Below are 24,772 nucleotides of genomic sequence, written 5' to 3'. Positions count from 1 at the left end.
CCTAAGTTGCATGACTAGGCCAGTGTGTAACTATTATTTGTAAAATCAAAGACAATAATCAATTCTATGTTAAGAAAAACTTTCTTTTCTTTGATTGGAACGCCATTGTGAATGCAATATATTTCTCCGATAGCCCAGGTGACGGCTGGAAGCTGATTTGAAAGCGGAACCGGAGAGTGATTGACGACGACGGCGAAGACGAATTCGACCACTAGACGAAACCACGGGTAACGCCACAGGTATCGGCTACGGGTGCATTTCAATCACGAGCCTATGCACCTGAGCTGAGCTGCACTGGAGGGGTTACAGTTTGGTGCCAATGATCCAGGATATCTCGTTTCGTTAAGAGATGTGTGAACAAATTTCCATGGGCACACAAATTTTTTTTTTCTCTCTCGAAAACACAAAATCTCCCTGTGAGAGAAAGGAAGGAAAATTGAAAAAAAAAAAAAAAGAAAACGAACGGAAGAAAAGTACACCGTTCCTATTTTTTTTTAAGAGACTCTGAGAGCATAGCCAGACCACGGGACTGTAGTCAATCGACTATAAGGTCTGGGCCAACTCGCGTAAACAGCCACCTAGCGGCGAAAGACAGCAGAAAGAGCAGACAGTAAGAGACAGGGTAAGTCACCTTTTGGTCCCCTTTTCATGCTTTGCTCAGTTTGGTGCTCGGTCTGTGTTTAGAATTTTGAATTTCAACTTTGCACGGAGTTGACAGTAGTTTTGTTGTTGGGTGGTAGAAAGAGCGTGAGTGGGAAAAGCGATGGTCTCTCGGGAGAAAGCAAAGCAAACCAGTCAGTGGGGGAGGGATCAGTAGAGACCGTAGAGCTACAGATGACCATGGAACGACCACTGTGGGGGATAAGTATACCCTCATATGGAGGAGATGCGAAGGGAGTAGGAATGGATAGTGACAGTAGAGAAAAAGAGACTAGTATATGGTCTTACAGATAGGGAGATGGTTTCATTGGCCTGCAATGGGGCAACGGGGGTGGCCTCAAAGTTTATATGCAGGTGCATAAAAGATAACCCAGGCATAGCATGAACCAATTTTCGTGAACGGTTAAAAAGAAAGTTTGTCGGCGAAAAGACGATGGTCCAAGCAGTAAGAGAGCTATCCCGAATAAAGATGGCCACCGGGGGAGGATGTAGATGGTCTGGTCAACCGCATGCAGGAACTGGCAATCCTCGCATATCCGTTTGCGGAGCACCGGAACATGGCTATCATACAGGCAATGTTAATCAACGCAATGGTAGATGCATTGCGAGATGAGACGGCCAAAATGGAGGTGCTGAAGAGCTGCCCAGACACTCTAGAAGAGGCACGCAGGGTGGCAAAAAACCATGGATAATGGAGGGAAGGCCCCGAGGTGGAAGTGAAGAGGCGGAAGGCAGAGAGTGTCCAGAGACCAGGTCAAGGGCCAGAGTCATGGGGTATTGGGGAATGAAAACAGAACCCAGAGAAGGGACAGGGGACTCCCGATATAGGTCCTATGATCGCAACCAAGGCAGGAACAGAGCTATATGCTGGACCTGTAAGGGTGAAGGACATCGGTCAAGTGTTTGCTCCACTGTCTACGAGAAGACACCCCGACAGAAGGGGAGAGTCAGAGTGGGCATCGTAAAGACCGAACTGAACGCATGTCAGAGAAAAGGCAAAAATGACCGCTTCTCCTACAGCCACCAGTCCCACAGGTGCTGGCGGTGTGGAGACCTGAGACATATTAGGAGGGACTGTCCTGACTGGAGGAAAAGCCACTCGAGGGCGAAAGATCCTCTGGAGAGAAGGAATCAGAACCAAACCCCACCCCCTCGGCGAACCTATAGAGAAAGAGAGGTAGGGCAGACAGGTAGGGTTGGAAAGAAGCCACTGTCACAAGTTGCGATGCTCACGGGAGCGGGGTACCAGGAGAGAACCCTGAAACAGGAGAAGAGGAGAGCCCAGGTGTTCCCTCCGCTCACCAAAAAGGGAGAACTCACCTGTAATGTGACGATAGGAGCCATGCAGGTGAAGGCTCTGGTTGACACCGGAGCGCTAATATCCTTAATAGACGTGGACGTCTGTCGGACGGTAGCAGGGAGGAGAAGGTTGTATCCGTCGGATGTGGAGCTCAGTCAGGCTGACGGTAGCTGGATGTCGGTGGCAGGGAAGGTATGTCTACCCGTACGAGCGGCCAGAAAGAAAGAGAATTTTCCCCTGTATGTGGTATCCGGGCTATGCAACGAAATGATTCTGGGAGAGGATTGGCTCCGAGCGAGGGGAGCCACTCTGAGTTTTAATCCAGACACACTAACGGTAAGAGGGGTGGAGATACCACTAGGTGACACGAGGTCTGTCCCTCTTCCTGTGGGAGCTGACAGCAACAGGAAGCTTCCCCCAAGAACGGTCGGGTCCTGTATAGGCAAGGTGGATAGCACCAAGGAACAGGGAGGAAAATTGTCCCAAGTCAACCGGGTAGCGAGGTATAAGGTAAATAAGGAGGGAGTAACTCTTACAGATCCAGTGGTCCGAGAATCAGGGACGATCCCTAAGGCGACGGCCGATAGGACGAATAGGACCAGGAAGGACAAGAAGAAAAAAAAAGGCAGCGTTTACTAGACAGTTAAGACAGGGTGACCAAGTTTGGATGCAGGAGACGGGTAAAAAGATAAAGAATCCCGGGGGTAGTCAAACGCGAGATGAGGACAGAGTTCCGGACGACTATAGGGACGACACCGAGCGACGGTTTAAGACAAGAGAGACGACCTCTATAGAGTCTAGAAATATAGAGACGGACGGAAAGTTGGAACGGGAAATTGCAGGGTTCCACTCCACCAGCTGTAGGAGGCCACGAAGAGTAGCTGCGACTCGTGAAGAAAAGAGAGTTGAATGGCAGTTGACCGCAGAGTCAGCTGAGGAGTCGAGCGAATGGGATGAAGAGTGTCCAATACCTATCTCCTGGCTCCAACAAATGGGGAGAAGTGAACCGAGGCTGCTGTTGAGGGGAGCAAGGGACTTCCTGTCCCAGGAGTAGTGTGACGTCATTCCACCAAGGACCAGTGGGGGTTAGTAGGACAGAGACGGGAGGTTGGAGCGACATCTCCTGGTTGAAATGTGATGCAATTGTTTTCTCTGTGGATGCATGGAGGGGCCCCATGTGTTCACACTGTTAGCAGATTGTGTCATGGACTGACCTTGGAGGTAGCTAAGGACTAAAACGGAAAGCTCCCGGGGGGGGGGGAGTCGCCTTGAATAGCAGAAAAGAGCAATAAGTAATTTAGAAGTATCTCACAGTGATTAAATTGGCAAACGGAGAGAGTAATTTAGCACGAGAAAGTCGCGTATTGAGCGAGAGTGTCTTGGAGGAATTTAAACTGTCGAAAAAAAAGGCTTGGCCTGAGATTTTCCCAGTTGAAAGAAAACTGTAATAATTAAATCGTGGGGAAGCAGATTTGGACTGTCAAGAGAACCACATGATGTTATCGGCACTTACTTTTGAGAGGAGGCTTAAGTAATTGAGCAGTGTGAACTTTGACGAAACATTTTAGCTGGATATCGGCTGTATTTTTATGTAGCGATGTTGAACGCTGTTGTGAGAATTAAACGGATCAAGTAAAGAATAGATATCCTGTAGCAGACGACGCCGCCTGGCGGTGACAAGCGCACAATTCAACTAACACCGGTGATTCGACCATGACATTGGCACAAGCACATGGCGTCGGGTGTTTGTAAACACGTCAAATAGCAAACATGCTCGAATATTCGCCAACAGTTTTTTTTTTTTTAATATATTTACAAAACTTTTGAAGATTAAAATGAAAAAATATATATTTACAAAACATTTTTTTTAAGTAACAAAACGAACGTATTTAATAAATAAAAGATATTTAAATAAATGGGTGTCTTTCTGTGTCGGATTTTTTCGATCAAGATTGATTTTTATGTACCGTGTGTTTTTTTGGGGACGGAGGGGGCGTGTCTGTATGCGTTTTTAAGATATTTAAATAAATGGGTGTCTTTCTGAGTTCGTTTTTATTTAAATTATAAAAAGATTTGGTACTGGTCGCGATTTGAGTTCCCTGCCGAACACCATAAAAAAACACTGACTTCTCCAATGCATGAGCAAAGGACATTTATCGCCTTTGTTTTTTATCACTTTTATCGACCTTTTCTTTTTTTAAAATAGCATTTTATTTTTAAATGACGACGTTTTTACTGTTTATGAATATTAAAAGAAAAATAATTACTAAACATTTATTAATAAAAAAATGTGTGCTAGATGATCCGCGCTATTGTTTAAATCGTATTTCTAAGTTTAATTAAAGTTTAATGTTTTTTTTTATTCAATTGTAAGGTTAAGCCATTCTTAACATGTGGAGGGTGTTTTTTTTTTTTTTTTTACCTATTCTCTACTTTAACCTTACAATTGAATAAAAAAAAAACATTAAACTTTAATTAAACTTAGAAATACGCGCGGATCATAAGTGCACTAGCACCCATTTTTTATTAATAAATGTTTAGTAATTATTTTTCTTTAAATATTCATAAACAGTAAAAACGTCGTCATTTAAAAAGAAAAAAACACGTCGATAAAAGTGACACATAAACAGTAAAACAGTAAAAAAAAAAGTCGATAAAAGTGATTAAAAACAAAGGCGATAAAAGTGAGATATTATTAATAAATGTGTAGTAATTTCTTTTATTTCAATATTCATAAACAGTAAAACTTATAAAAAGTCGATAAAAATTCATGATCGTTTAGTTACTATGGCAACTAAAACATGTCCTTTGCTCATGCGTAGGGAGAAGTCAGTGTTTTTTTATGGTGTTCGGCAGGGAACTCAAATCGCGACCAGTACCAAAGATTTCTATCTAGAATTCATCTTTATAAAAATAAAAGTTATAAAAAGATATGTGAATAAAATATATTTTAAAATCTCGATTGTTTATACTTGTGATTTATTTTATTATGCATAAAAATTGCCTCGGCCTATAATTATTTCTCCTTCACTAACCACCGACATACATCGCACTTTAAATAAATATTGAATTGTATTAAAAACGTACACAGAAAAAAAAAAAAATGTCCCAAACCGTATAGAATGAACCTTTTTTTAATAAGTTTTATTCAGTCTTTATTTGAACTTAATGGACTGGGTTTTTTTTTTTTTTTAATTTATTTTTGTATTTATTGACTGTTTTATTCTTTTTATTAAACAAAAATAGAACTTTTATAATGAAATATATATTATGGACTGTTTTTCAAACATCGAAATTTTAAAATTAAAGTTTTATTTTTAAAAAAAAAAAGACGAGGTGTTTTGTTTTTTCGAGATATTTTTTTTCGCCATTTATCACTTTTAAATTTTATTCAACAATGAAATGATAAAAAAAAACACTTTTTGTTAAATATATTTTTAAAAAATTATTATTAAATATCTATAAAGTCTATTTTTTATGTCTATAAAAGTTTGTTGAAAGTTCAAATAAAGTTTATAATTTAATTGAAAACAAAACACCTCGTCTTTTTTTTTTTTAATAAAACTAACTTTAATTTTAAAATTTCGATGTTTGAAAAACAGTCCATAATATATATATCTCATAATAAAAGTTCTATTTTTGTTTGATAAAAAGAATAAAACAGTTATTAAAAAGTTCTGTAAATATATTTGTAAGGTTAAAAGTGTAAAAACGCACCCAGAAAGACACTGATCTATTTAAATATATATATATATATTTTAAATCTTGCTAGTAGTCAGGGAGCAGTTGTCATCTACTTCAAGAATTTTGCCAAAATTGAAATTTCACTTGGATATGATCAAGAACATCACAACGAATAACTTTCAACTTGTCTTCCAACTATTAGCATCATATTTCATCACGAGAAGGCGCTTTTCCAAAATGGCTACGAAAAATCATGAGAATATAGTAGAAACTTTATTTTTTGCCAAAATATCAGGACACTGGGTTGTCTTTCAATGATTTTCTTAACATATAGTGAATGCCCCCATATTTTAAAACCAAAATCACTGGATACAGGGTAGACAAAGGGCGCTTTTGCCTAAGATGGTCTCCAAAATAATGCACAGCCCATAGGAATTAAGGGGAGCGTTTGGTTCAAAACTGAAATTGCCTTGTGGGCATTCATACTCCTATCAGTACTATATGGTAGGCTGGGTTACCAATGTTGCACAAAAAAAAAAAAAATTGATACCCCCCAATTTGGGGACGTGAGGGGGCAAAAAAACAATTTTCAGCCCGATTTGGCATAATGTTCTAAATCTTATAACTAGAGAAACACTGGGCCAATTGAGATGAAAAAAATATATGGGTACACTATAGAGACTGCTCTAGATAGTAATTTGCGGCAGAGAGATAATTTACATTTTCAAGTATTCTTAATGAAAAAAAAATATATATTATATATTAGGTATAGTTATGTTGTACATTTCTATCATTCCATGTCATCTTCACTAATGTCATCTATTTCTTCATTGTAGTCGTCTGAATTTTCATAGCCATCACCACATCCACAAGCATCAGAGCACATTAGTGAATTCTTATGGCATCCACATCTGTTTGTCATACAGGAACTGCGGCAGGAACATTGACGCAGCTCTAACAATGCTTCTGGTGCTGGCACATTAATATTTAGTACAGGTACCAAATAACCATCCTGCCTCTCCCATGAAAAATTAGTTGCTGGTGGGATGCTAGGGCATGGTTTGGTGGATAGATTCCACACCAAAGCCATGTAGAATGCCCTTTGTGTGTGCGGTATGAGAGTTCCTAATGTAGGAGGCAACTGTCTTCCTTCCTTGGCATTTTGTGCAAAGAGTGCCCATCTCAGTTCTTTTATACTCTCTGATGTCACTTTTCCAGAAGGTTTATACAAAAGGCATATGTAGCGTTCCATCTGGTTGACAACCCACTCTGGAACATCAGTACTCTTTCCAAATGCTGCAAAGGCATCAAGCAGGGGGGTATCACATGCCATAAATGCCTTGAAGTGACTTGTGACTCCTTTCCCAGCAAATGCACCAGTGTTGTCAGTCCCTATGAAGGCATACCATCCCACTAATGCTTTTGCTTTCTTAATGCCGAGCTTATCATAGCTTTCAAATATTGAAATCCTCTCTGTATTATTCCTAACAAAGCACGTCATTGGCGGGATTAATGGATAGTTTCCAGTAAGTAACACAAAGACATCTGTATCTACTGAAAATATATCCATTTTAGCATTTTCATCTTTGTGATTGACGTCCACAGCATTAAGCAGTACCAACTGGTCACCTTCCTCTAAGCAGTGACTTCCTTCTGACATTTGTGGCATGGACACAACATTGGCAAGGTGGCAATTAGCTTCTATGATTGTGTCGTACATAACAAGAACCTTCTTTGACTTTCCTTGGTAGTGTGCTAGTACTTTCTGTGATAGATATTTGGTGAGCTCAGCCTTTGTCTGGATATGTGATAGAAACATCCTTATATTCTTTATGTCTGTACTGTCATTAACATGATAATGGATAGCTGCTGTTTTCTTGGTTCTCTTGTCTCTTGTGGTTTGTTTGAGAGATCCTGGTCGATATTGGTCAAAGACAACACATATTTCATCATATTGTGCCCCCATATCTTCAACCATTTCAACAAATTTGTTTGCAAAATTTAAAGCAGTAAATTTCTCACATGTTTTTGTTACCATGTTGACAACACACATTGCATCAATTATTAAAATTGCAGTTTGGGTGCTATTTGCTTGATCTGCTGGGGGCTGGCTTACATCTTCTGGAATAGGGAGATCCATGACCAACTTTACTAACTGGGATTTTCCAGAAAGCATAATCATTGAACCATCTGGCTGGAAATTTGATGGTGGGGCACTGTCAAATTCATATTCTCCTATAGCATCTTTCACTTCAAATTCAGGTCTTCTTTTGCCTATAACCAATAGTCTGGAAAGCAATTTCCTCTCTTGTTTGACAGCAACTAATTGGCCCTTCACCTTTGTTTTGACAACTGGACCAACATTCTTGAAATAGGGAATGTTATTTTTCTTCTGGGGATCCCAAAAGCCAACTGTCTTCTCAACCATCCTACTCGTCACAAACTTCCCCAGTGCCTCTCTTCCTAATTTATCTCTTTGTTCAATATTCTGACTGACTTCAATTGGCGGTACAGCATATGTCATCAAGTTAAACATGTCACTTTCTTCAAATGGATTTCCTTGTTTGTTGATGGCATCCACAAGTTTTGCAGCATTTTGTATCAATCTAGTACCTTTTCCACGTGTTAATTCGTGGTGAAGTGATGTTGCCTGTCTACTTTCTATTCCAGCATAGTCTTTGAACTCATTAATGACTCTGCTTAATGTAGGAGCAATGATAAAGTATTTGTCTAATGCTGACTCATTTCCTGTAATGCCGATGAAACCCCCTTTGCATTTCATTTTCTTATGTTCTTGTTCAATCGCATGATCTGGATCAATTGCTGTAAATGATGCATTGTGTTTAGCAATGGTAAAGTTTCCTTCATTAAGAAATTTCCATAGATCAGGATCATTTGTCTGCATCTCCAACATGTCAGCAACATATAGCGTACCCCATCTTCCATAGTTAAACTGATCATGTGCATAGAAGTAGGACAACAACTCTTCCATTTTTTCCAAATGAAGCTTCCAATCACCTTTCCTTGTAGCAGCAATGAACATCAGCAAAACCATTACTTGGTTCATGTAGTTTGTCAGGAATTTTTGAATACCTTTCCCATTTTCTTGCCATTCCTCCATCCGTTTGAAAGTATCATTTGTCATCAGCTGATGGTGCATAAGGTTAATTTGTTTCTGAAATTCTTCTGTATCCTTGCTTGGTTCATTGATGTATGACTTAAATGATTGGGCAATTTTCTTGATACCTGGTGTGATTTCTGCTCTGTCATTTTCTGAGAACACAGTCTGAAAGAACAAATGATGCAATGCTATGAGTGTCACTGTATGTGCTTCTATTCCTCTGTACACATGTCGCCCATCTAATATTTGCCTCACTGTCGCTGGTCCATAAAGGTCTGACTCTTGCCAAGCTATATCAATGCCACTGCCTTCAACATACTTCCCTAAACATTTGAGAGCAGCCATAGTAGTGTGCAAACTCCCAAGTCTAATGCACCACTGCGATTTGTAATCTTTCAATCTTACTGCACGATTATACAAGTCGCCATCTAGTGTAATCACAGGCCTGCAATCATCTCCCATAGTCATGCAATTAATCTTCTGTGCCTGCATTAGAATAGTCAAGAGTACAGGCCACTCTGTTGGACTTCTCCTGTAAAGAGGGGCACATATTCCAACATTCCAAATTGGTGTTTTCTTAGTGATAAGTGAATTATAGGTTGACCACGTAGGACATTGGAGATTCTTTTTCTGAGTACAGACTTTATTTTTTGATCCAGTCGTCATAATTTCTGTTGAATTTTTATCTGACACAGCAGTAGTCACTGAACCATCTTTGGTTTCTTCATATATACCTCCCATCTCATCTTCCTCATCTCTATTGTTTGTAGTTTCTTCCTCCATGTTTTCCAACACATATGTTTCATCTTCATTGTCTTTGGTGCCTGTGCTCGTGGCTCCCATTTCTTTAACTTCTTCATATACCTGTTTTCCTTGTGACTCTGTTCCTGTATTATCAGCTACATCTTCACCATCTTCACACTCTTCATCTTTTCCCCACTTCCCATCCCTCAACACATTTGACAAAATCCAGCTACAGGTCAAGAACCAAATTACATTCATCTGCTCATAGACAATGTCAGTGCCTTTCAGAGTGTACAATTTGTAATTCACATGATCAACCTTTGGAATTGATGGTTTGTCACATTGAAAGTACTTTACATCTAAATTTTCTTTTAAAGACTTGTCTTTGATACCTAGGTTTAACTTAAGTTTACCACCAAGAATAGGATTACTTTCAAGCTCTTGCTGTGCTATTAGCAAGTCTGCCCCATGAAATGGCCCTACCTCACTACTCCAGTCAATATTGTCAATTGCAAACAAGGGTCTCACACCCTGCTTTAGAAAAGGGGGTATGTGCATGCCCTGAACACTGTCATTTACATTATCCATTACAGCCAAAGCCATTCTTGTTGTTATTCTCTCCACCTCATCATACGAAACACAGTGGGCCCAGATGGCCAATGTTTGGAAATAGAGGTGAAGCATCATCACAAATGACTTTTATAAGATTTTTTCAAAACTTTTGAGGCATATGATCAACTTGGGTTCATTTTAATTAGATTTTAACTGATATTTGTCTCTGAAAACAGTTCTGGGACCAAATTGACCTATTTTGGCTGTGTCACAAAATGTCGCGAATCTACCGAAATTTACTAAATTCAGAGAAATATTGAAATAGGCATTATTTCAGTTTGGATTGAGATAGGAAAGTGGTTGAGGGCTTGTTAGAAGCGTATGGCCAAGGAGAACATAATGGAAGCAATTCATGTTGAGCTAATATACCAGTTTATGTATTGGCTTTTATAAAGTAATGAATCTGTCTGAAATTGTGTATTTCTGTTGAAAATTGCACAGGTAACAATACAAACATTATGTGTATTATTGAATTTTCTCAAAACCTCACATAAAGATAATATAAATTAATCAAGAAAAATGTCTTCAATAAGGCTTGCATACCAGTTCTTGGACAAGCCAAACAACCGATTATGTGAACATATGGCACACTGGCCCCAGATCGCCAAACTTTGGAAATAGAGATTAGGCGAAGTCTTACTTTGATTTTTCTGGCATTTTCTCGTTTTTTTTTTTTTTCAGTTTTATACCCAAGTACAGAGTAACTAAAGCATATTTTGACTTAGAGAAAGTGTATAAAAGGATACAGGAACCAAAAATGCTTTGATTTTGTCTAAATTCACGAAATTAGGAGAAATTATAAAATTGGAGTAGTTTCGTTGACTCAACCGAGATAATTCAGTTTGTGTTATGTTTCTCATTCCATACTGGCAGATAAGAATATAAAATAAAACAACAAATAAATCACCATCTAGTCAAGAAAAATGACTTCAACGAGGCTTGCATACCACCGCTTCGGTAGACCTACCAACCGACCATGCGACCGAATGGTGTGATCGTCAGCTCCACATTCCGTGCAAAATTTTCTTGCCTGAAAATGAGTGGTTATGTTCTGGATGATTGGATCTGATCGTTCCAGTAACCTGGCCATTACATCAGTTAATTGGAGCAGTGGGTCAGTTTTCCTCGACAAGAACTGCAAGTAGTTGCGAATGTCTTTGTTGTTCGACTCTAAGCATTCCTCTGACAGACTTCCCAGTCCATGAGCATCATTTAGACTCATCAATTGTGTTGAATGATGAAGAGTCCCATGCAAGGTGTGATTCATCATGACCCATGGGAAGTTGTCACACAAATTGTATGAAGTCTGCTCACAAAGTTCTTTGAACTTCATCAGATCGATCTTACGTGACGACGACACAACCGATAGAACAGTGGAGAGCTGACGATGAAGGAGAAGCAGGTTTTCTCAGTGTTTTTCATCAACTAATTTTTCGATTGAAGCTAGAACTTCCTCTGAAAAGAAGCGATGGCCTTGTGGACCATTGGTTGATGTCCCACCTTTTCCACCAACAGAGTTGACTCTATCAAGATATAGGCCTGTCTCTGTGTAGATCGCTTCGAGAACTCGATCCTTCGCTCGACGGACAGGTTCACCACGAACGTCGGACCTCTCAATCCACTGTTGGTAGTCAGCATGGCACCGATACAAAACCTTCAGGAACCACGTTGTTCCATTGATGTACGAATGAGTCACAGTGATGCTTGATTGGTCAGATGTTGTGAGTGGCTTCTTGGTTAATCCTTGACGAGTCTCAAAATCTCCTTGTTTTGCTTTGACTTTACCATTCTCATCAACTAGTTCATTGTACAGCTCGAGAGAATTCTTTGCCGATCTGTTAATGGGAAAGCCCTCTGCAACCTTGGTTCTGTCAGTCCAATCAGCCTGTTTTGTTGTGCATAGGATGCAATCAGCCCCTCCCAACCCTGAAATGTCCCTTTTGAATTTCAGATCCTTCATTGAATCGTGAACTATGACATTCACATCATATCCTTGACCATCAGCAGTAACAAAAATTCCATCTGAAGCCAACTCTTGGCGTGCTTTGTCTGTAGTGGGAACGACCATATTAAGAAGATCTTCATCGGTCTCTTTCTCCCTGATCAAGAATAGTGGTCTTAATGTTCTACAGTTGTTTGGCGAGTGATTCTGCCACAGACAAAAAGAAGAACCGTCCTGGTAACGAGCAAGTAGTTTCAGTGGTGTAATGCCATACTGGAACATATTTTCAGTTGCGTCCAGCATACTTGTAGAGTTCCACACTACTTGTTGACCAGCACCGTCACATCCATCTTTAAACACCATTTCAAGGACACCATCTCTGCATTTATCTTTTATGATTTTCTTAGGGATCAAGGATATGATGGACTCGATCGTCATTTTCACTAGGTCCTTGTACTGCACCTGAACTCCACTGTCATCAAGAACTGGGGAGATACTGGGGCGGAGCTTTTTACGTCCCTCCAACAACTCATTGCTGGTTGGAAAATAGATTCCCTTCGCAGCAAGTATGTGCCTCATCTTTCTCATTTGCTCCCTACTCAACGTTAATGAATGCATCAATGCAATCGCTTCATTGATCTCAAAGGAATGAATATCGTTCACATTGGACGAAAATATCTCATACCCAACTCGAGCTGTCTTCTTTTCCGATTGAATATTCACACGATGAATCATATATCCTAGCAACTGAGTGACTGAAAGCTCAGGACATTCCTTTGCAGCGTATTCTTCAATGTAGTCGAGCAGACCCTGTGTTCTTTCCTTCTGCATTCTCTCCCCTAAGTTGACAAAACTCTTCCTTTGCTTCTTTCCAACTTGTGGACAGTTCCCTTCCATTTCGATTTCTTCTTTCGATGCTTGAGCAAGGATTTCGGTGTTTGCTAGGCGTTTCTTTTTCAATCGTTTGAAATGGTTCCATGCATTCAAGAAGAAGCCACTGATTTCTTTGTTTTCGTGAAAACCATGAGTTTCTCTGAATTGGCGAAAGCATTTGGCATATTCAGGTGGTTTGGTACGGCATAATGCAGCCTGACTAATGATGGCTTCGAAGACCTGATATTCTGTGGTGAGAACATTGTTGCCTGCCATCTGAATATGATAATTTCTTTTTTTTAAACTTCAGTTAACCCGATAATAGCCTGTAATGAAGAAAAAAGCATAGACATTAACTGAATGGTCATATAGAATAATAGAATACTCAAAATATTTGATAGAACATGTAAAAGCAAACTAAAACTTTGGCAAAATGCCCGAATTTGGTAATTTGGTCCCAGATCCCGGAAAAATGAAAATTCTATTTGTCAGAAAAAAAATTTACTGCTAAGATTTACAAAACAAATTTGACATAGTTAGAAAGGTCTTAGGCTATATTTTTTGAAACATATATACTTTGATATGTAAATCTTAGCGGTTTTTGAGCTATTTGAGGAATTGAACAAAAAATAAATGACACTTTTGCTGAAACATTAAGGTAAAATTTCACTAAATAAGCTTTTATCTTATCAAAATTTCATCTATTATAGCACAAACAAGACCTCTGTTAGAAAAAAAAGATGAATTTAGTTATACAAATTGAAAAAATAACATCAAAAAACCCATTATGGCATTTTATTTACAAATTCTGGCTTAGTTTATATGATAAGGTTCATATGTAGTCAAGAATATGATCTCGACACGATTTTTAATTTCCGCTAGGTTTGAGATAGCATAAAATCACTTCACGTGATGCTACAGACCTAATTTTTTTTTTGTTTGTTCAGAAATTTTATTTACTTACAGAATTTCTATAGTTCAAGGTACATAGAGAAAGTTTTTTTTTAGGCTATTTCCGCCTTCATGTCTCTGAGCATTTCCACTTCTGAACGTGACCTGTTTGCTTGATATGATGTAAGGGCCAGACCAACTGTAAATGGTGTATCCTTATCCTTCTGGAACCCACCACCATCTTCAGATTCGTAGTTTACTTGTCGATTGGATCTATATGAAGACACAATGTGCTGAGTTAAATTTCTTGACATTTTCTCTGCTTCTTCTTCTCGTTTTATATGTAGACTAGTATGTAGGCCATATGTTATCCACCTTACTAACTAATAATTTTTTTGGTGTTTCAAAGTCCTCAAATGAGCCTAGATATTTCCAATCTTTGATGCTATCTATTTCTTGTCTAATTATTTTTGATGCTTTACTTAGGATTTCCATCTCTTCATCTACATCTGACACTTCATACTCACGAGAAACAATTTTGTCTTTAATTTTCTTGGAGACAACTACTTCAGGTTTAGGACCACGCTTTACAAAATCAATTCCAGGAATCTTCTCAAGAAGACGCTTTTTCAAAAGCTGCTTGTAGTTGCTAGTTAGAACTGGCACTTCATGTTCTTTAAGGAGTTTAATGTAGGCATCATTGATTACATTCATATCAATGCCTGGAAAAGTATCACTGCTAGTTAATCTTAGTTGGACAATGTTGACAATTCCAATAATAGATATAGCACCTCCAATGTCATCATTTTCTGTTTGTTGGTTGTTGGCAGTCTTTGATGTTTCAAGGTATCTGGTTTCTTTTCTTAAACATGTCAAGTGGTATTTTAAATCTTGTGCAAATGCATCCATAAGGAGTGCTAGTCTTGCATGGACATCTTCACTTGGACTACAGTTCTTGATTTCCAAGAATTTTTTCCCCATGGACTCGCTGCACACTTCATGAATTTGTTCTCTGCCTTGATCTTGACAGAAGACACATAAATCTGAATCAAATGTTTTCCTTGATTTTGGTGATACAAAACTTGTACTTGGCCTTCCTCGCTTTTTGCTCATTGACTCTTTTAATTCTTCTTCATGACTCCTTTCAGCTTTTGCAAGATTGCTTGTGTTACAGAATGATTTGTAACACTTTCTATGGTAATGGTAATCTGTTCCTCTAACTATTTTCAATGTATTTATTCTATCACAAATGTTTCTGTTCTTGCCAATTCTACCCCATCTTTCACTACACAATCTGATATTGGAGAGGGATGTTTCAGTTGCAGTAGAAAACAGATCGTGCAGCTTCTCGTCGCATATGATGCATTCCTCCATATTGCCGTTGTTCTGGTTACTATTGCTCCAAACACAAATCTAAGGCCAGCTGCAGCCCTGCAAAGGAAAAATACAACATTTAGAACATTGCAATATAATAAACTTAAGATAATCAATAGAAATAAAGACATTTAGGGTTATTTTTGGGATTTTAGGTATTTTTGTCAGTAAATTAGGCAGCCAATTTGAAAATCGCTCTCACGCGCTTAAAACGGCTCTAAAATTTGGAAGACAAGTTGAAAGTGATTATCTATGATGACCTCCAACACATACAAGTGAAAAATCAATTTTGGCAAAATTTCTGAAGTAGCTATTAATTAATGACAAATGCCCCCTGACTATAGCGAATATTCGTCAAAATTTAATATTTAAAAATATTATTTTAAAAATATATTAATTGCCGCTGAAGGTAACGTTTTAAAGAATAATTAAACTCTGGAATTCAATCCCAGGCCACTGCTTTTCCCCAACTGTACTGATATGCAGAAGTTCAAGTGTAACGTGAACCGACATCTTGCTGCCCAAATCCCAACATATTACCCCAGTAGTTGTTGCCCCTGATAGTATCCCCCTACACCAAAGTGGCAATGCGCCTTGTTTGGGGTGAAAATATAATAATAAAAAAAAAAATAAATTGTCTTAAAAACGCACACAGAACCCCCAACCCCAAAAAAAAACGCTCCATAAATATTAATCTGGGTCGAAAAAATCCGAAACAGAAAGACACCCATTTATTTAAATATCTTTCATTTATTAAATACGTTCGTTTTGTTACTTACTTTAAAAAAAATGTTTTGTAAATATATTTTTTTTCTTTTAAATCTTCAAAAGTTTTGTAAATATATTAAAAAAAAAATTTGTTGGCGAATATTCGAGCATGTTTGCTATTTGACGTGTTTACAAACACCCGACGCCATGTGCTTGTGCCAATGTCAAGGTCGAATCACCGGTGTTAGTTGAATTGTGCGCTTGTCACCGCCAGGCGACGTCGTCTGCTACAGGGTATCTATTCTTTACTTGATCCAATTAAACTGTGCAGAGTTGTGTTTTGTGTATGCAGCGAGAAAAAAATGGAGATATAAATTTCCGAGAGTTGAATTGATTTTTGAAAAAAAAATATTTTTGTATCTCAGTCTGGAAGGATCTCGTAACTAAACTGAACAAATTTTAGGGTAGTTCAGTTGAGGATAATTAGAAGCATTAATTTCGGCGATTGAACTGACTTTTGGAAGAATTTGAATTTTGCCTCAGTCAGGAAGGATTTCTTAAATTCCGAAATAAGGGCCAAAGAGGCCGCAAGACTGAATGAAAATAATTGGAAATAATCATTAGCATCACTGAGTGAAGTGTGGTACACTCAATTGTGCGCAAAAGGTGATGTATTATTTTTAGATGGATTTTTCCATTGCGAGTAAATCAGGTGCGTGATGTTCGCACCTGGAGAGATTAATTGAAAGAAAAAGATAGAGTTTCTCGTGCGATAGTGAGGTGTTAACTGAGTCTCCGGTCGATATTACACATTTTAGTAATTGATTTTTGTAATTGGTGAAATGAATTATATGAGAAATAGCATCCGACAATGACGTTGTGTTGAGGTGCCGAAGGAATCGTTGTTTTGACTTTTTGCTTTTAGAAAAAAAAAAAGGAAAACTGGCCCCAAGATGAATTATAAATGCGAGTGTTAAACGAAAGCTAGTGGGAGACGGGGAAAAAAAAAAAAAAATAAATAAATAAATATACTCGGCCTGAAAGAAGGCCGAAACTGATGGTACCGGTGTTGTACCGATTTTTTTTAAGGCGGATACAAAAGAAATAGACATATCGTGTTCTCAATGTTATCTGTTCTTTCGATCGCTCCGCTGTAGGGTAGCTATTGAAGTAGACGTTTTTCAGCACCTCAGTCGGATTCGAAACTGACGGTACTGAGGGTAATTCGAATTTTGACTGCGTGATAGTGAGGTAGACTGACCTCGAAGCACTCAGAGATAGGTGAATCGAATCACTGTGGAGATGCGACTTGACCACGACATGCTTGGTTCGGGTCCTTGCAGCCACCAGAGAGTACCACATTTATTCCGTTTTCGTTTCGCTGACTTCGGTCATTGCAGAGTGGATAGGATTGGATTTCAATAGGGCAATCCATCAAGGAGGGATGTGGCAGCCTGAGCAGGCGTTGGTGATATTGCAGTGGAGCAGAGTTGCATCCACGATTAGGAAGCCAAGTTGGACCGAGCAGGCGAGGAGATAACTAAGGATGAGAAATCTCCTCAACAGAGAAATTAGAAACGATAGAGAGCGATCCGAAATTGCTGGCACTGTTGGCGAAAATAGGGAGTCTGTGCCAAATGTCACCAGGGTGGAGGTGACTGCGTTCAGGGCCAGTTGAGAGGATTATTTTTCCAGGTACAGATATTTAGAGGAGAAGTGACCAATATAATTGATGTCATAATGACAGGACTGTAAGAACTGGACTATCTGGTGTAGACATATTTTAAACTGTTGACTGTGGCCGGCGGGACAGTCGCTGATATTAATCTCGGAACATGTATGTGCGCAGTTAGATGTGTTGTCATCGGGAAACCTGTCACCCCAGCATAGTGGCCCCGGGAAGGTTGAGAGACGTATTATTGAAAATACAGGTTGATTTAAGGTTGCCTGTGGACCTCGTTAGACAGGCACTGCAGTGCTATGTTGCACTGGGGGTGCGTCACGCTGTCGGAAGGGTAGAGGCTCAGAGAACTGTGTCCTGTAGGTGAACAGAACGCAAGAGGGGGTGAGGATATGGTTAACATAGTGGCCTGGGATAAACATAGAAAAAGGTGGGGTAAAACTAAGATACGGACAATATGAGCACCTGAGTGAAGAGGGGATGCCAATGAGTGCACCATGTCTAGATCAAGACAGAGTACAAGAGCTGCAGCCTCCGATAGAGGAGACCGAGGCCCAGGTGGGAACGCCACCCGCAAAAGAGATATCCGAGATGGTAGCCGAAACAATGGCACCTGCTGTAAGGTTGGACATTGTCAGAAAATTAAAAAAAAGAAGAAAAAGGGACGTAACAGAAAGACGAGGAGAATGACGCGTAAATGTAAGAGGTGGGAGAAACCTCATTTTTGTAGGAACTGAAAGACATTTTCATTGCATGATTAGTCCCTAAATCGAATTGTCATTTCTCCCGTCACCTGATCTAAAATACACATACATGCACATACACAAACACAGACAAGGGGAGGGGACGAAAAAAAAATGAGAACAATTGTTGATGTTTGGTTGACATATATATGAAGACTCTTGGACTTTCGAGTGAACAATTATCCTTTTTTTTAATTCTCATTCGATTCTTTTTTTTTGTTTTAGAGTATGGGGGCTGGCTGGCAGATTGTGATTTTTGGTTGTCTTATTACTGTTTTTTTCTCTCTCTCGCTATATCACCTTCCCCTCACACCAGAGACAACTGATCTGAGAACTTGAATATTCCTGTTATGGACTGTCTGAGCACGGGGTTGGGACTCGGGTGTCATTTACAAAGTAAAGGACAAAACAGGTAGGGGATGAGATGTGACATGATGCGGACCGAGCGATGCCGAGTGACCTTGCTAGTCGACACGAATTCAGAGGAATTCACACGGCTGAATTCTAATGATGATGATGATGATGGTTTGATGTTGTTTTAAACAGAAATGTCTATGGGATTTTGTCAGAAAGAAAAAAACAAATAATTGTTCTTATCTTATTGCTATTGTATATCCGTTAACAACGAAAAGGTTGTCTTTGAGCCCTCTGTTGAGCGATATGAAGAAATCCAGAGATTCTTAAGCTGACAGCTTGGGGTGGGAATCGGGGGTGAGGGGTTGCGCCAGGCATTGTTCGACCTGGAGGTGACTAATAGCTCCTAATTACATGATAAGTGAACACCTCAGTGCAATGAGGGTTAAAAATGGGGATAGATAAAGCCGAAAGGAGAAGTAGAAATTAGGGAAACAGAGAGAGGGAGGAAATTCAAAAGAGGAAAAAGGAAAGGGAGTACAAATTAATAGGATAAAAGAAGAGAGGAAAGGAAAGAAAGAAAGAATAACTCCAAAAAGGTGGAAAGAGGAACGACTGATTTGATAAAAACAAGACACTTGGCTAATTGGGGTCTTTTTTCGCTGATCCCTTTCCGTGGACTGACGGGAGATGAAAAACGGAGAACTTGGTAAAAGAAACAAAACTGTCAGCCCCCTAAGTTGCATGACAAGGCCAGTGTGTAACTATTATTTGTAAAGTCAAAGACAATAATCAATTCTGTGTTAAGAAAAACCAATTAAGTTTTGACTTTCTTTTCTTTGATTGGAACGCCGTTGTGAATGCAATATATTTCTCCAATAGCCTAGGTGACAGTTGGAAGCTGATTTGAAAGCGGAACCAGAGAGCGACTGATGACGATGGCGAAGACGAATTCGACCACTAGACGAAACCACGGGTAACGCCACAGGTATCGGCTACGGGTGCATTTCAATCACGAGCCTATGCACCTGAGCTGAGTTGCACTGGAGGAGTTACACTGTTGCAAACATCTATAGTGGAAGCACCTGCTATTTTCCCCTCTAAATAAAAAGTACTCCTACCACTCCCACTCGACACCAATACATATTCTGCATTTGGTTCATATGTGGAATTGCACTGTAATTTTCTGCCTCATACACTTACAAACATACCATAATTTTTAATTCTCCCGATTCCAAAATTAATGAAATCTCCCTCTGCAAATTCAACCAACTCTCATTGGCTGCAACCAAAGTATTCGTCCATTCCAGAATGTCAATCATAATTCAAAAAAGAACGCTCCAGTGATTAAAAAAAACATTGGCTTCTCTCTCCACAAGAGATTATTATTGTAAATAAATTACCCCGAACACACAAACACACAAACATAAACACACGAACACATAAACACAAACACACGAACACATAAACATAAACACACAAACACACGAACACATAAACATAAACACACAAACACACAAACACATAAACACAAACACACGAACACATAAACACAAACACACGAACACATAAACACAAACACACGAGCACATAAAACAAACACACGAACACATAAACACAAACACACGAACACATAAACACAAACACACGAGCACATAAACACAAACACACGAACACATAAACACAAACACACGAACACATAAACACAAACACACGAGCATATAAACACAAACACACGAGCACATAAACACAAACACACGAACACATAAACACAAACACACGAACACATAAACACAAACACACGAACACATAAACACAAACACACGAACACATAAACACAAACACACGAGCACATAAACACAAACACACGAACACATAAACACAAACACACGAGCACATAAACACAAACACACGAACACATAAACACAAACACACGAACACATAAACACAAACACACGAACACATAAACACAACCACACGAACACATAAACACAAACACACGAACACATAAACACAAACACACGAACACAAACACACGAACACATAAACATAAACACACGAACACATAAACACAAACACACGAACACATAAACACAAACACACAAACACATAAACACAAACACACAAACACATCGATTGCCATTCATCTGATATCGACTACTTCTTCCTTTCCTTTCTTTCTATGGGTAATCCAAAATCGATCTAATTAAAACTTGATCTAATTCAAAAACAAATGATCATACTATGACTGCATTCGAGACCCGCTATCATGTGACTTTGAAGCCTTTAAACGGACATATACATTTAATTTTTAAGTCCTTTACAAACAGCTATATAAACCTTCCTTCTTTTGTAAAACTGATCAAAATTATTTCTTTTTTTTTTGTACAACTCACTAAAATTATTTCTTTTTTTTGTACAACTGACTAAAATTATTTCTTTTTTTTTGTACAACTGACTAAAATTATTTCTTTTTTTTTGTACAACTGACTAAAATTATTTCTTTTTTTTTTGTACAACTGACTAAAATTATTTCTTTTTTTTGTACAACTGACTAAAAATTTTTTAAACAACTGACTAAAATTATTTCTTTTTTTTGTACAACTGACTAAAATTATTTCTTTTTTGTACAACTGACTATAATTATTTCTTTTTTTAGTACAACTCACTAAAATTATTTCTTTTTTTTGTACAACTGACTAAAATTATTTCTTTTTTTGTACAACTCACTAAAATTATTTCTTTTTTTTGTACAACTCACTAAAATTATTTCTTTTTTTTTGTACAACTGACTAAAATTTTTAAACAACTGACTAAAATTATTTCTTTTCTTTGTACAACTGACTAAAATTATTTCTTTTTTTTGTACAACTCACTAAAATTATTTCTTTTTTTTTGTACAACTGACTAAATTTTTTTAAACAACTGACTAAAATTATTTCTTTTTTTTGTACAACTGACTAAAATTATTTCTTTTTTTTGTACAACTGACTAAAAATTTTTTAAACAACTGACTAAAATTATTTCTTTTTTTGTACAACTGACTAAAATTATTTCTTTTTTTTGTACGACTCACTAAAATTATTTCTTTTTTTGTGTACAACTGACTAAAATTTTTTAAACAACTGACTAAAATTATTTCTTTTTTTTGTACAACTGACTAAAATTATTTCTTTTTTTTTGTACAACTGACTAAAATTATTTCTTTTTTTTGTACAACTGACTAAAATTATTTCTTTTTTTGTACAACTGACTAAAATTATTTCTTTTTTTGTACAACTCACTAAAATTATTTCTTTTTTTTTTGTACAACTGACTAAAATTATTTCTTTTTTTTTGTACAACTGACTAAAATTTTTAAACAACTGACTAAAATTATTTCTTTTTTTTGTACAACTCACTAAAATTATTTCTTTTTTTTGTACAACTGACTAAAATTTTTTTAAACAACTGACTAAAATTATTTCTTTTTTTTTTGTACAACTCACTAAAATTATTTCTTTTTTTTGTACAACTGACTAAAAATTTTTAAAAACAACTGACTAAAATTATTTCTTTTTTTTTTGTACAACTGACTAAAATTATTTCTTTTTTTTTGTACAACTCACTAAAATTTTTTAAACAACTGACTAAAATTATTTCTTTTTTTGTACAACTGACTAAAATTATTTCTTTTTTTGTACAACTGACTAAAATTATTTCTTTTTTTTGTACAACTGACTAAAATTATTTCTTTTTTTTGTACAACTGACTAAAATTATTTCTTTTTTTGTACAACCCACTAAAATTATTTCTTTTTTTTGTACAACTCACTAAAATTATTTCTTTTTTTTTTGTACAACTGACTAAAATTATTTCTTTTTTTTTTGTACAACTGACTAAAATTTTTAAACAACTGACTAAAATTATTTCTTTTTTTTGTACAACTCACTTAAATTATTTCTTTTTTTTGTACAACTGACTAAAATTTTTTTAAACAACTGACTAAAATTATTTCTTTTTTTTGTACAACTGACTAAAATTATTTCTTTTTTTTGTACAACTGACTAAAAATTTTTTAAACAACTGACTAAAATTATTTCTTTTTTTTTTGTACAACTGACTAAAATTTTTTTAAACAACTGACTAAAATTATTTCTTTTTTTTTTGTACAACTGACTAAAATTATTTCTTTTTTTTGTAAAACTGACTAAAAATATTTAAAACAACTGACTAAAATTATTTCTTTTTTTTTTGTACAACTGACTAAAATTATTTCTTTTTTTTTTGTACAACTCACTAAAATTTTTTAAACAACTGACTAAAATAATGGCTTTTTTGTGTACAACTGACTAAAATTATTTCTTTTTTTTGTACAACTGACTAAAATTTTTTTAAAGAACTGACTAAAATTATTTCTTTTTTTTTGTACAACTCACTAAAATTATTTCTTTTTTTTTTGTACAACTAACTAAAATTTTTTAAACAACTGACAAAAATTATTTCTTTTTTTTGTACAACTCACTAAAATTATTTCTTTTTTTTTGTACAACTGACTAAAATTTTTTAAACAACTGACTAAAATTATTTCTTTTTTTTGTACAACTCACTAAAATTATTTCTTTTTTTTGTACAACTGACTAAAATTATTTCTTTTTTTTGTACAACTGACTAAAATTATTTCTTTTTTTGTACAACTGACTAAAATTATTTCTTTTTTTTGTACAACTGACTAAAATTATTTCTTTTTTTGTACAACTCACTAAAATTATTTCTTTTTTTTGTACAACTCACTAAAATTATTTCTTTTTTTTTGTACAACTGACTAAAATTTTTAAACAACTGACTAAAATTATTTCTTTTTTTTGTACAACTGACTAAAATTATTTCTTTTTTTTGTACAACTCACTAAAATTATTTCTTTTTTTTTGTACAACTGACTAAATTTTTTTAAACAACTGACTAAAATTATTTCTTTTTTTTGTACAACTGACTAAATTTATTTCTTTTTTTTGTACAACTGACTAAAAATTTTTTAAACAACTGACTAAAATTATTTCTTTTTTTGTACAACTGACTAAAATTATTTCTTTTTTTTGTACAACTCACTAAAATTATTTCTTTTTTTTTGTACAACTGACTAAAATGTTTTAAACAACTGACTAAAATTATTTCTTTTTTTGTACAACTGACTAAAATTATTTCTTTTTTTTTGTACAACTGACTAAAATTATTTCTTTTTTTTGTACAACTGACTAAAATTATTTCTTTTTTTGTACAACTCACTAAAATTATTTCTTTTTTTTGTACAACTCACTAAAATTATTTCTTTTTTTTTGTACAACTGACTAAAATTTTTAAACAACTGACTAAAATTATTTCTTTTTTTTGTACAACTGACTAAAATTATTTCTTTTTTTTGTACAACTCACTAAAATTATTTCTTTTTTTTGTACAACTGACTAAAATTTTTTAAACAACTGACTAAAATTATTTCTTTTTTTTGTACAACTGACTAAAATTATTTTTTTTTTTTGTACAACTGACTAAAATTTTTTTAAACAACTGACTAAAATTATTTCTTTTTTTTTGTACAACTGACTAAAATTATTTCTTTTTTTTTGTACAACTCACTAAAATTTTTTAAACAACTGACTAAAATTATTTCTTTTTTTGTACAACTGACTAAAATTATTTCTTTTTTTGTACAACTGACTAAAATTATTTCTTTTTTTTGTACAACTCACTAAAATTATTTCTTTTTTTGTACAACTGATTAAATCATTTCTTTTTTTTGTACAACTGACTAAAATTATTTCTTTTTTTTGTACAACTGACTAAAATTATTTCTTTTTTTGTACAACTCACTAAAATTATTTCTTTTTTTTGTACAACTCACTAAAATTATTTCTTTTTTTTTTGTACAACTGACTAAAATTATTTCTTTTTTTTTGTACAACTGACTAAAATTTTTAAACAACTGACTAAAATTATTTCTTTTTTTTGTACAACTCACTTAAATTATTTCTTTTTTTTGTACAACTGACTAAAATTTTTTTAAACAACTGACTAAAATTATTTCTTTTTTTTGTACAACTGACTAAAA

The 24,772-nt window shown here is 36.0% G+C and overlaps 1 protein-coding gene across 2 annotated transcripts in view; it reads right to left on the bottom strand.

Moving 5' to 3' along the window:
• Positions 1-3,603, bottom strand: part of LOC145246782 (centromere protein L-like) — a 296,745-nt gene extending 293,142 nt beyond the window's left edge. For both annotated transcript variants that reach the window (XM_080108575.1, XM_080108576.1), the window contains exon 1: positions 3,474-3,603. In XM_080108575.1, coding sequence (XP_079964701.1) covers position 3,474 — 1 coding nt within the window. In that variant the 5' untranslated portion in view covers positions 3,475-3,603. The remainder of the gene's footprint in view (positions 1-3,473) is intronic.
• Positions 3,604-24,772: the final 21,169 nt, after the last annotated feature.

The sequence above is a fragment of the Euprymna scolopes genome, chromosome 24, assembly GCF_053919585.1.
Source record: "Euprymna scolopes isolate OS-2025 chromosome 24, ASM5391958v1, whole genome shotgun sequence".
Classification (NCBI taxonomy): domain Eukaryota; kingdom Metazoa; phylum Mollusca; class Cephalopoda; order Sepiida; family Sepiolidae; genus Euprymna; species Euprymna scolopes.
The sequence above is the reverse complement of the archived record's forward strand: the minus strand, read 5'-3'. Positions and strand labels throughout refer to the sequence as shown.